The sequence below is a fragment of the Chrysemys picta genome, chromosome 11, assembly GCF_011386835.1.
Source record: "Chrysemys picta bellii isolate R12L10 chromosome 11, ASM1138683v2, whole genome shotgun sequence".
In the NCBI taxonomy this organism is placed as follows: Eukaryota; Metazoa; Chordata; order Testudines; family Emydidae; genus Chrysemys; species Chrysemys picta.
Window position 1 is genome coordinate 41,601,623 of NC_088801.1, and position 14,001 is coordinate 41,615,623.

At 39.4% G+C, this 14,001-nt stretch overlaps 1 protein-coding gene across 17 annotated transcripts in view; it reads right to left on the reverse strand.

Annotated features, from left to right (window-relative positions):
- CHN1 (chimerin 1) overlaps positions 1 to 14,001 on the reverse strand; it is a 146,363-nt gene that overhangs the window by 61,442 nt on the left and 70,920 nt on the right. For all 17 annotated transcript variants that reach the window (XM_065561849.1, XM_065561847.1, XM_065561859.1 and 14 more), the window contains one exon: positions 12,327 to 12,615. In XM_065561849.1, coding sequence (XP_065417921.1) covers positions 12,327 to 12,615 — 289 coding nt within the window. The remainder of the gene's footprint in view (positions 1 to 12,326; positions 12,616 to 14,001) is intronic.

The window sequence follows — 14,001 nt, forward strand, 5'->3', positions numbered from 1 at the left end:
CCACAGTGCATGCTAGAGGGAAGAGGGGGGGAGATAAAAGATGAGGAGGATGTGGCAGCCCAAGTGCAGTGAAATGGATTGTGCAGAAGCAGCTACCTAAAAAGAAGGGTCTCTTCTCAATGTGAGGGACATTCTTGGTATTGACAAGGCTGTGTGGTCTTGGAGGCCTCTGTTAGAAGAAGCACTAGGCACAAAATAAAGAGCTTGACTTTTTTACCTTCCACAGAGTTATGTTTTATTTATAAATTATACTAAATTTACAGAATGATTGTCATGGACATCCATGTAGGGACTTGTGAGGGAACATTTGTGAGAAAAGAGTTGACAATCTCATCAAGTTAATCCACAGGATTCTTCAGCACTCACTGTCTTTATACATATTTGAAAAGGAAGCATTTACCATTGAAGGATAGTTGCATTTTTAATGGTACTGTTTTGTTGCTAGCAGGGGGCGGGTAGCTGCAATGGACTTGTAAAAAGGCTTTAACACCACACCCCACTATCCTCCCATGAACACTCTCTAGTAAGACTGAGGGCAGGTCTTTACTACGGGGGGGGTGGGGGGGACGATTTAAGATATGCAAATTCAGCTACATGAATAGCGTAGCTGAATTCGACGTATCGGAGCCGACTTACCCCGCTGTGAGGACGGCGGCAAAATCGACCTCCATGGCTCCGTCGACGGCGCTTACTCCTACGTCCGCTGGTGGAGTAAGCGCGTCGATTCGGGGATCGATTGTCGCGTCCCGACGAGACACGATAATTCGATCCCCGAGAGATCAATTTCTACCCGCCGATTCAGGCGGGTAGTGTAGACCTAGCTTGAAGCAGTGCTGGTAGAAAGAAAGTATTTCAAACAACTTGTAACAGCTATGACCTTGCCACTTCCTGAGGGCACATTCTGCCCTTGATTGTTAAAGTGGTGCGCTGTCTCAGCCCTTATTGGGTGTATTATTGCTTCTGGACACCCAAACTACAAGTGTCCAAGAATGTCTTCATCCATCTATGGACCTACGCAAGGTGGTCTATGCTTTCACCGGCTCCAGGGCAAACGACTGCAATACAATCTAATTGGGATCAACTTGAAGGCCACATGTAAACTACAACTAGTCCAACATGCTGTGTCTGCTAAGCAAGACTGACCAATAAGGATACATCATGCTCTTCATTGACTCCAATTCAGATTCCAGACCAGCTTCAAGTTTCTGGTCCTTGCTTTAAAGCTCTCAATGATAAAGGGTTAAATGTTGTCCGCGTCCACCTCTTCCTCCCATACTATGTCACAGAAATTTTGACCAAAGGGTGAAATTCTCAGAGGCAGAATGTTCTTCCTGTAGGAGGACTATTACATAAAACACTACCACTGCAGATCTGCCTGAGTCTGACCTTTGTCATTTAAGGCCCACTGGAAGCTCTTTAAGCAGACTTTTCCTCAGCACCGGGGGGGGAGGAGGGGGAGGGTAGGCGGCATAAGCACTCGGGTATGTTTCTCAATATCATCACTTGAGATGGCAGCCTAAATTAGGGAGGGAAGCTAGGTCTACCTTTGGACATATATAATTGTGACTTTAACTTTGTTTATGGCTCCCGGATACAATGGTGATGGGTGTATTAGAAATGCATATAGAGATTTACACTACCTCTAGGATCTTAGTACTAACTAGACCCAGAAACTGGCATGAAGAGCTTGTTTTCAATTAAGGCATATTGGGAACATTATAAAAATTTTCTGTTCTAGATCTCTTTGATCAACATTGCATGCAGAATCCAATTTATCATGGCAAGGTAAGAATGGCTGTCACTATTATCAATATTAAAAAAATATAACAAAAATATTGTTGTTGGAGGATTGCATCTCCAAGACTTTACTTAACTCTTTCCATCTCAGGCAATATGTTGGCACAAGGGACTAGAAGGTCCTTGTTCACAGCCAGTGTAATTGCTTTTATTGTAACTTTTCTTGCAGAAGTGTCAGTCATTTCTTATGTAAATAACAATGACTATTAAATTTAACTTGCATCGATCTTAACATACAATTAACCTGCAACTGTTTAAACTAGGCACTTCATTCTGAGAGACAGAAGATATGTAGCAGCACAGCTAAACCTCGGATAGACTTCACTTTTGTAATATTTTAAAATGGCAATATCTTAGTGAAGTAAAAAAATTATAATATTAATTTAAATCAGTGCCAGATAATTGACAATGACCTTGGCAAAGAGGTAAGTAACTACACCGCTACCTCGATATAACGCAACCCGATATAACACGAATTCGGATATAACGCGGTAAAACAGTGCTCCATGGGGGCAGGCTGCGCACTCCGGTGGATCAAAGCAAGTTCAATATAACGCGGTTTCACCTATAACCCGGTAAGATTTTTTGGCTTCTGAAGACAGCGTTATATCGAGGTAGAGGTGTATCTATATATTTATTAATTCAATAGAGCTATCATCTTACATGAAGTATTTAACTGAATCAATTGATCTGCTTTTGGGCCACTAACTCTACTGTGATAATTACCTTCTGAAGGAGGAGAAGTTGCAATGATTTGTCAACTATTCAAGGAGTGAAATGCAGAAGAAGCTCTGGGGTACTGGGAACTATCGCCATTTCTGCATTAGGGCACTTCAGATGGAACACACTTTCAATAGAGTCTTTAGGCTTCCCCCTAGCTCAAGGGAGCATAATGGCAGCATAACTTTGCTTTCTGAACAGCCTACAGATTATTTGAGGAACTATCATTACATTTTTAGCTGCTGTGCTGAAATATATGTTCAGGGCATTCAGCCATGTCAAGTCCACTCCCTTTTTCAATTCTCAAACCCACCAGTTATCTCTCTAACTTTATTAATTCTGTCAGAGGTCATGAAAGTCAGAAAACAGTAAACTAAAACATTTCTGATTTTCTATTTACATTGTATTGTATATGACAAGCAGTCAAAGGCCTTCAGGTAATCATATGATAATCAAAGGCCTTCAGGTAATCACATAACAAGTGGTCAATTAGAGTCTCATGCTTTTCCCATTAAAAACTATCTTAAGTCACACAACAATATATTGGTATGCCCCTTGCAGGACTCAAGGCTTCTGCTCATCATGATGGTTTGTGTTTTGCAATCCTCATCCAAATATTGCATAGTTTGTCAACTTTGCATCTTTCATGGTCTTTAAATCTTTCTCCTTTGCTAAAGCCAGCTATTAAGGCTCTCTCATCAACCACAATCATTTTTTTAAATTCACCCAAAATATTTCTACTGCTATTAATTCAAGTTAATTTCCATAAAGAGACATCTCATGTACCCTTGGATTCCCAGACACTGGCACTTGCCAAATTTACTACTAGGCCTAAGACTCTAATATTTTATTTTGATGGTTAAGGTGTGCTTGGTGGCTGCCCTATTTCCTCTGCGCTTTTATGACAGAATGTGAAATTACAACCCCAGCGGCTATTCCCCAATCAAGCCCTAAGTGTCCTTGTGCTCTGTTTGTTCTTCTCCAGAAATTATTTTTACACATCACCATTTGTCTCACTCATGACGACAGGCAGGCCTGCATCACAATGCCTGTATTATACCCTGATCAGAACGTCCACAGAGTCTGCAGGTGTGCAGCATGTGGTTTGGGTACAAGCTCATCCCTACTTTAGACAGAGAAGCTTTTTCTTCCCTTGTGCCGTGGACAATACATAAGACTTTATACCTAAGAGGTGAAAAATTAGGGAGAAGCTATGAAGCTGCAGGATAAGGCTTATGAAGAGGCACATTCATAAAATACAGAGCCCCGCAGAAATTATTTTCTCCTCCATCTACTGGAATAATCCCCTTTAGTGAATATTATTACAAGTACCATTCAGATAATAAAACAGCATCTTCTGTCATATTTAACTTTCTACAATTTTCTTTGCATCCGCTGTTAGACTTGAACAATTCCAGTTTGCTTATATATTTCAATTTGAACAACAGGGATTTAATACTCCCCTTTTTATCATTGAAGACAAAGAAAAACGTCTCAATCTATATATAAACACACTACAGAATGAGTATAGAGCTGCTTTATATGGAGGTTAAATCATTCTAGTTATTTATATTAATGTAAACAATGGAGAAATATCAGTTTTTATTAGGGCTGTTTATTAATCACAGTTTTAATCGCACTGTTAACCAATAGAATACCAATTGAAATTTATTAAATATTTTTGGATGTTTTTCTACATTTTCAAATATATTGATTTCAATTACAACACAGAATATAAAGTGTATAGTGCTCACTTTATATTATTATTTTATTACAAATCTTTCTACTGTAAAACGATAAACAAAAGAAATAGTATTTTTCAATTCACCTCATACAAGTACGATAGTGCAATCTCTATCATGAAAGTTGAAGTTACAAAGTAGAATTATGTACAAAAAATAACTGCATTCAAAAACAAAACAATTCAAAGAGCCTACAAGTCCACTCAGCCCTACTTCTTGTTCAGCCAATTGCTAAAACAAACAAGTTTGTTTACATTTATGGGACATAATGCTGCCTGCTTCTTATTTACAATGTCATCTGAAAGTGAAAACAGGCGTTCACATGGGACTTTTGTAGCTGGCATTGCAAGGTATTTACATGCTAGATATGCTAAACATTCATATACACTTTCATGCTTCGGCCACCATTCCAGAGGACTTGCTTCCATGCGGATGACGCTCATTAAAAAAAGAATATGTTAATTCAATTTGAGACTGAACTCCTTGGGGGAGAATTGTATGTCTCCGGCTCTGTTTTACCTGCATTCTGCCATATATTCATGTTATAGTAGTCTCGGATGATGACTCAGCACGCTATTCATTTTAAGAACACTTCTGCTGCAGATTTGACAAAACGCAAAGAAGGTACCAATGTGAGATTTCTAAAGATAGCTGCAGCACTTGACCCAAAGTTTAAGAATCTGAAGTGCCTTCCAAAATCTGAGAGGGACGAGGTGTTGAACATGCTTTCAGAAGTCTTAAAAGAGCAGCACTCTGATGTGGAAACTACAGAATCCAAACCATCAAAAAAGAAAATCAATCTTCTGCTGGTGGCATCTGATTCAGATGATGAAAATCAACATGCATCGGTCCGCATTGCTTTGGATTGTTATCGAGCAGAACCTGTCAGCATGGACACATGTCCTCTGGAATGGTGGTTGAAGCATGAAAGGACATATGAATCTTTAGTGCATCTGGCATGTAAATAACTTGCGATGCCAGTTACAACAGTGCCATGTGAACTCCTGTTCTCACTTTCAGGTGACATAGTGAACAAGACGCAGGCAGCATTATCTCCTGGAAATGTAAACAAACTTGTTTGTCTGAGCAATTGGCTGAAGTAGGACTGAGTGGACTTGTAGGCTCTAAAGTTTTACATTGTTTTATTTTTGAATGCAGTTATTTTTTGTACATAGTCCTACATTTGTAAGTTCAACTTTCATGATAAAGAGATTGCACTACAGTACTTATATTAGGTGAATTGAAAAATACTATTTCTTTTGTTTTTTACAGTATAAGTATTTTTAATCAGAAATAAATATAGAGTGAGCACTGTACACTTTGTATTCTGTGTTGTAATTGAAATCAACATATTTGAAAATGTAGGAAACATCCAAAATATTTAAATAAATGATGTTCTATTATTGTTTAATCACGCGATTAATTGCAATTAATTTTCTTAGTCGCTCAACATCCCTATTTTTTACAAATACAGCCTTTAAATAAACAGCGACAAGTATCAGCATACCATAAAAATACAACAGTGTATTCACTTTCATACAGCACATATTTTTAAGGGGCTCTGGAAGTTTCTATTGTAGACAATAAATGTTTAGTTTGCTGGAGAAGGCTACGGTCTGCAGCTTAACTGTGGATACAAGTACTTTGTCTTGTGTGCTATTGCTATCCATAAAATATCTTTATATAGGAGAGACAAGGTGGGTGAGGCAATATCTTTTATTGGATCAACTTCTGTTGGCGAAAGAGACAAGCTTTCGAGCTACACGAACTCTTCTTCAGGTTGGGAAAAGGTACTATCTGCTTAATCTTGTATTTAGTAGTAAGTAGAAAGCTCAGTACCTTTCCCAAATAGAAGTTGGTCCGATAAAAGATATTACCTCACCAACCTTGTCTCTCTAATATCCTGGGACCAACAGGGCTATAACAACACTGCGTATGTTATATAGCAGGCAGTTTTTAGAAAAGGCAAGGAAATATTTCCTATAATCTAGTGTTTTGGGTCACTTTCCACTAAGCATTTCTGAAACACACATTATATTTTACACAAGTGACACAGCATTTATATAAAAATAGAACAAATTAAAAATCACTTAGAAAAGTTAGATGCCTGAAGTCACCAGGGCCTGATGAAATGCATCCTAGAATACTCAAGGAGCTAATAGAGGAGGTATCTGAGCTTCTAGCTATTATCTTTGGAAAATCATGGGAGATGGGAGAGATTCCAGAAGACTGGAAAAGGGCAAATATAGTGCCCATCTATAAAAAGGGAAATAAAAACAACCCAGGAAACTACAGACCAGTTAGTTTAACTTCTGTGCCAGGGAAGATAATGGAGCAAGTAATTAAGGAAATCATCTGCAAAGACTTGGAAGGTGGTAAGGTGATAGGGAATGGCCAGCATGGATTTGTAAAGAACAAATTGTGTCAAACCAATCTGATAGCTTTCTTTGATAGGATAACGAGTCTTGTGGATAAGGGAGAAGCGGTGGATGTGGTATACCTAGACTTTAGTAAGGCATTTGATACAGTCTCGCATGATATTCTTATTGATAAACTAGGCAAATACAATTTAGATGAAGCTACTATAAGGTGGGTGCATAACTCGCTGGATAACCGTACTCAGAGACTTGTTATTAATGGTTCCCAATCCTGCTGGAAAGGCATAACAAGTGGGGTTCCGCAGGGATCTGTTCTGGGACTGGCTCTGTTCAATATCTTCATTAACGACTTAGATATTGGCATAGAAAATACGCTTATTAAGTTTGCAGATGATACCACACTGGGAGGGATTGCAACTGCTTTGGAGGACAGAGTCAAAATTCAAAATGATCTGGACAAATTGGAGAAATGATCTGAGGTAAACAGGATGAAGTTTAATAAAGACAAATGCAAAGTGCTCCACTTAGGAAGGAAAAATCAGTTTCACACATACAGAATGGGAAGAGACTGTCTAGGAAGGAGTACGGCAGAAAGGGATCTAGGGGTTATAGTGGACCACAAGCTAAATATGAGTCAACAGTGTGATACTGTTGCAAAAAAAGCAAACGTGAGATTCTGGGATGTATTAACAGGCGTGTTGTGAGCAAGACACGAGAAGTCATTCTTCCGCTCTACTCTGCGCTGATTAGGCCTCAACTGGAGTATTGTGTCCAGTTCTGGGCACCACATTTCAAGAATGATGTGGAGAAATTGGAGAGGGTCCAGAGAAGAGCAACAAGAATGATTAAAGGTCTTGAGAACATGACCTATGAAGGAAGGCTGAAAGAATTGGGTTTGTTTAGTTTGAAAAAGAGAAGACTGAGAGGGGACATGATAGCAGTTTTCAGGTATCTAAAAGGGTGTCATAAGGAGGAGGGACAAAACTTGTTCACCTTAGTCTCTAAGGATAGAACACGAAGCAATGGGCTTAAACTGCAGCAAGGGAGGTCTAGGTTGGACATTAGAAAAAAGTTCCTAACTGTCAGGGTGGTTAAACACTTAAACATTGCCTAGGGAGGTTGTGGAATCTCCATCTCGGGAGATATTTAAGAGTAGGTTAGATAAACGTCTATCAGGGATGGTCTAGACAGTATTTGGTCCTGCCATGAGGGCAGGGGACTGGACTCGATGACCTCTCGAGGTCACTTCCAGTCCTAGAATCTCTGACTCTATGAACTTCATAAGGTTTTTTAACTCAGCCTATAACAAGGTTTCAGCCAACTCAGAACAACTGCATAGGTGAGTAGCCATTTTGGGTTTCCTGGTTCAGTTTCCAGTGAGGGTCCTGGAGCAGGCCTAAGGGTATATAGGGGGCATGGCCTACACGCCCACCCTCAGGTTTGTAGTATCTGGGGCCATGGGTGCCAATTGAAGTCCACACTAGAATAACCCTGCTGGGTAATTTGGGGGCGTTACTCCAGTTTGGTAATAGTTTTAAATGAAGTTGCAGCCTCTGCATTTATCCATGCTATGGTGTGTGCGTCTCACTAGTTACATCTACACTGCAAAATTTACCTCCGTGGCAGAGAGTCTCAAAGCCCAAGTCAACTGACTAGGGCTCACACCAGTGAGGGGGAAGGGTATCAGGGTATATCTACCTGCAATAAAACACCCAGAGATGACCTGTGTCAGCCGACTCATGCTTGCGGGGCTCAGGCTGCAGGGCTATAACACTGCAGTGTAGATGTCAGGGTCGGGCTGGAGTCCAGGCTCTGGAACCCTTCCCCCAAATGGGATGCTGAACTCTAGGACCCTTCTCCCTTGCAGGGTCCCAGAACCCAGGCTCCAGCCAGCTGACATGGGCCAGCCATTGATATTTTATTGCAGTGTAGACATACCCTCAGAGCCCAGGCTCCAGTGCAAGTGGGAAAATCTACACTGTTATTTTTAGTCTTGTAGCGCAAGCCCAAGTCAGTTGACCCTGGCTCTGAGTCTCGCTGCTGTGATTTTTTTTTTTTTGGCAGTATAGACTGACCCATTGTTTCTGTGCCCACATCAATAAGGTTCCAAACCAAATAATGAGACCAGACTCATAAAAATTGGGCTTCGGGCCAATCCAGACTGTTATACATTTTGGAGTCAAAGCAAGTTTGGCTGCTTATAACTTCCAAACAAAGAGTGTGGGATGTGGCAATTACATGACTAATACGTCTAAGGCTTTTCATCTAAAATTTCAATTTGAGAGAACTACTCAATAGTTCTTGATCTATTCCATGAGAAAAAATATGTACATTTTTATTGATGGAAGTCTGACTTGACAGCATCCATTTAAGAAAAAAACAACAACTGTGTCCTTCCATAATAACCTCCTCTACAATCCTTACACTGTCCAAACTTCTCCAGCAGTGCAGAAAATGTTATGCACTAAACAACAAAATTCTATTACCTCTTCACAAAATGACTCCAATGATAGCACTCGCTTTGAATAGTGGTGAGTATGTGAAGTATGATAAATGCAATAAGACTTGAATTTACCCAAAAACCACACAACCCCCCCCCCCCCCCCACACACACACACACATGACCTGGTGATTTCCAGAACTTCTGTTCCAGGTTTTGCCTTAAATCGAACCCTTGTAGAATGAAAGAAACCCCAGTGCAGAAAGCCCACTCAAGACCCTCCAACACGACGTAAGCCCTTATTAGGTGGTGTAAGTGGGTGTGGAGGACCTTGTGTCAGCCTTCTACACTGGACTGAACTTTACCTGTAATTAACAGGTGAGATTTTCTACTAATATTTTACATCCCCCATTGTTAGGATCTATAGAATTCAGTACTAACAGCCTGATCTTGTGAGGTTCTGAGTCCCCTCTGAGTTCATTGGGAGAGGCGAAAGCTTCTTAAGTACTGAAGAAAAAGCATATAAGACCATTTAGACAGTCTATGCCAGTGGTTCTCAAACTTTTTTTCGCAGACCACTTGAAAATTGCTGAGGGTCTTGGTGGACCACTTAATGATCTTTCCAAATGTTGTTTGTACCATTAGCTATCTATCGTAAAGTGCTTTGGATAAAAGCGCTATATAAAAAAAAACACAGTTTTTTTGTTCTACAAATAAAAGCATACAACTCATATTTTAACATCAGTAGCCTTACCTTTCTAATGCAATGGATGTGCCCTCTATCCCCTGCCACGGCAGCCCCTGAGCTGGGGCTGGGAAGAAGGGGGGTATCTCCCCCTCCACAGCAGCCATAGAGCTGAGACTGGGAAAGAGGGGGGTATCTCCCCAGTAGACACAGCCCTGGAGCTGGGGAAAGTTGCCTCTTTCTCTGGTCGCCGCAGCCCTGCACGTCCCAAATTCCCCCCACCCTGTCTTCTCACCCCACTGCCCCCACCCCACAAGGCCACCACCTCACCTTACATGTGTGTCTTTTCCAGGGTCCAGGCACCTAATTAGTGGAGTCACGCCTGCGCAGCTCCACTAATTAGGTGGGTGGCCCTTCATTCTCTTGTGCGCGGCTGCCCAGGCACGCACCTTAGAGGGAACTATCTGTGGACCACCTGAATGGAGCTTGCGGACCACAGTTTGAGAACCTCTGGTCTATGCTATTTAAAAAAGGTATTTTACTTACAGCTGTCATTTATAGGGGCAAACTGATATTTCAGAATGTTGACCCAACCTATTGATTTGAAACAGTTTTCTTGTTCCCAATAAATGAAGTCTGTAAATAAGATAAACCTATTTTTAATGGAATAGGCTTCATTTGGGACTAGAGATAAATTCTGGAGACATGTTCAAATGCATGTTGTTTCTCTTTCACATTGGTGAGTGAACTTTGGCAGTCAGAGATGGTCACACAGTACTACTTTCACAGTGCTTTTCAACTGTATGTCATGCCAGCACTTTACAAAAGCGGATAAGCATTAGTATCAATTTTATAAATGAGGAAACGGAGGCACAGAATGGTTAAGTGATTTGCTCAACATCACACAGCCAGTCAATGGCACCCGGGAACAGAACCCAGGTAAATCAGACCTATACCACTGCTAGTTTCAGGCAAGAAATCAGGTGATTAAAATGGACAGCTATATTTTCCAATATATTGAGGGCAACGAAAATGATCAGGGGGCTGGGGCACATGATTTATGAGGAGAGGCTGAGGAACTGGGCTTGTTTAGTCTGCAGAAGAGAAGAGTGTGTGTGTGTGTGGGGGGGAATTGATAGCAGCTTTTGAACCTACCTGAAGGGGGGTTCCAAAGAGGATGGAGCTTGGCTGTTCTCAGTGGTGGCAGATGACAGAACAAGGAGCAATGGTCTCACGTTGCAGTGGGAGAGGTCAAGGCTGGATATTAGGAAACACTATTTCACTAGGAGAGTGGTGAAGAACTGGAATGGGTTACCTAGGGAGGCGGTGGAATCTCCATCCTTAGAGATTTTTAAGGCCTGGCTTGACAGAGCCCTGGCTGGGATGATTTAGTTGGGGTTGGTCCTGTTTTGAGCAGGGATTTGGACTAGATGGCCTCCTGAGGTCTCTTCCAACTAAATCTTCTATGATTTACTACATTAAAAAAGTTCAGTCACAGCAGCATAGACACAGAATGTCAATACATGTAAGGATTACACGAAATGTGTTCCTGATCTCTGATTGGGAAGATGAATGTGTAATCAAACCTAAACGTAGTATTTTCTTTTGTGATTTACAGTAATTTGCAAAAAACTCTTAATTACATTGTAACAGGAGAGTCTACAGCACATATTATATATGTGTGAATATACTGATATTTTAAGTAATATTTTTAAATACACACTTAAAAAGCCCATAAATGGAAATCTTTTTAATACACAGATGCAATCAATTTTTCCTCTAGTTATTTTAAAAACTATCATTATTTTAAAAATGTATTAATATGAATTTAAAAACAAGTTTTATATCTGTCATGTTAACAAAGCTACATGGAAACTGTTTTTGGGATCTTCTACATTACATTAAAGATGTTCTGCAAGAGTACAAAGTCTGAAATGTATCCTGCATTGGTTCTAATGTATTTATTTATTTATTTTAACCCCCCCACAACGCAGTTAGCTCTCAGTTGATAATGCAAGTCTCTGAAAAGAGATATCCTTCTTCATAAGCCTGGTTGAGGCCAAAAATAGTTCTGTCAGTTTCTGACAGGCTGAACTTAGTCATGTGAAATGTTTTAACATTTTATCTTGTTAATGAACAGACTTATTTATAAAGTGGACAACTTTACTATCACTGTATGGGGAATGCTGAATAGATTTTGGAATACATTTCTGTATTAAAGGGCAATTGTCTTTTTGCACAGTAAATAACTAAGTTCAAATATCTTTAGCCTATCTGGAATATCAGAGAATTGACATTTGTAATAACAATCATTTCTTAAAAAAAAACAAAGATCCTTATGATAAAAGTTTATGAATCAGAGGTATTTGCAATATGCAAAAATTTCCATTTAAAAACTTGGAAAGATTATTAAAACATCTTAACATATAACTTACTATTCATCAAAAATATTTGATGTAACCATTTAGATTAAACACCTATAAGCATATTTAATATTCTTCAGTGGAGTTAAGAGTATAAAATAAAAGTCTAATAAAAAAAAGTGTGTTTTAACAATTGCTTACCCTTTTCTCTGCTACCTCATCTTCTCCTGTAGACTCTTTGCCATCATATGTATCTCTCAGGGTTGGCATATGTTTTTTGTGTGCTGGCTCTCTGTTTAAGGTTGTATATCCTATGTGTTCATAAATTGGATTTATTGTCATCTTGGCAATATATTCTGCTGCCTTGGTTTCAATATAAAGAGTAATCAATCCATCTGTCACCAGGTCATGGATGGACTCAAAACGTTTCTCCCCAACAAAGTGTTTTCCATCGTAGTAGAGTCTGAAGTTTCTGGTTTGATTTCCAAATCTGCCTCAATGAAATGGGAAAGTATACATATATGTATATATATATAAATATATATTAGAAGAAAGAGTAAGCAAGAGAAGCCTTGCAAACAATAAAAATACCCTATCATTTAAATCTGTGACTATGCTTGTGTATGGTCTGAATGAGGAATATAAAATTAAACTACAATACACAAATTAGAGGAGTAGAATAACAACAACTGTGGATAGAGAACCAAACTAATGCCTGCCCTAGAACAAGCTATTTGTTCTCTTATCCTGTTTGGACACTTCATTATCCTGTGGAAAAAATGAAAAATACTTCACACTCTGTTTAAGGGATTTCTTTAGTACGACGCCTCTATAGTCTATTGTTTGCCTTTCTGATATGAAAAGTTCTCATAACAGACTCCTCTATTACAGTAGACCAATACAGAGATTTGATGCAGTGTTAGACCTCTGTACTCCTGTCTTTTTGTCAGAAGAGGCCATTCAGGGCACAGTTTAGCTTTAGTGCCAACAATTACACTGAAGTCAAACTGCTGCCAGAATCTGAGCAGTGGAGGACAGAATGGCACAAGGGCAAGCTTTCTTTATTGCTGGCCAAATGCCAAGGACTAACTCCTCAAGCTTTGTACAAAAGGCCCTCTGTGCTATGCTTCAAGCAAATCTTTGTAATATACAGGATATTTAAGCCATAGGCTATCTGATGCTAGTAATTCTGCAGCTTGGTTTGAATAGCATTTTGATGTAACCTTTTAATAACCATAAATTAATGTGTTGACTCCACCTGACTTCCAGCACCTTTTCAAAAATCTTACTGAAAGCCTGGAACAATTTGCTTTCTGAAGCCATCTGCACATGCGTGAACGGACATCAGTGTATGCATTTGGCAACTACCAATGCTTGTCCTGCAGAGAGGATGGAAGCAAGAAGCTGCTATCACCTCTGACTCCAATGTCACTCCTTGGCCAGACAGCAGTAAGTGCCGCTGTTTGGGATATTAGACTTCTTTATGCTGCTATCTAACTGGCCAAATCAATCATAAAAACAAAATACCTCCTCCTTCAGATTGAATTTCTGAAATGAAAGCTGCATATTGCTGTTTAAAAACAAAAAAACACAAAACACAAAACAGAAGTGCTCTACTATAAGTATGCCTTTTGAATGGAGCCTACCTAAACAGATGAAAGCACAAAATTGTATGATTAGTATTAGGTTGAAACATATGTATTTTTCAAAAGAAGTAATTAATATTCTTGAAAAGGTATGTATTTTAATAACAGAACATAGGTAAAATAATTGATTCTCAATTAAAATTAAGCATTCTGGTTTTCAATTTAAACTGGAAAAAAAGATATCTTAAAGATGCTGCATACAACATACCTGATACACAACTCAAAAATAA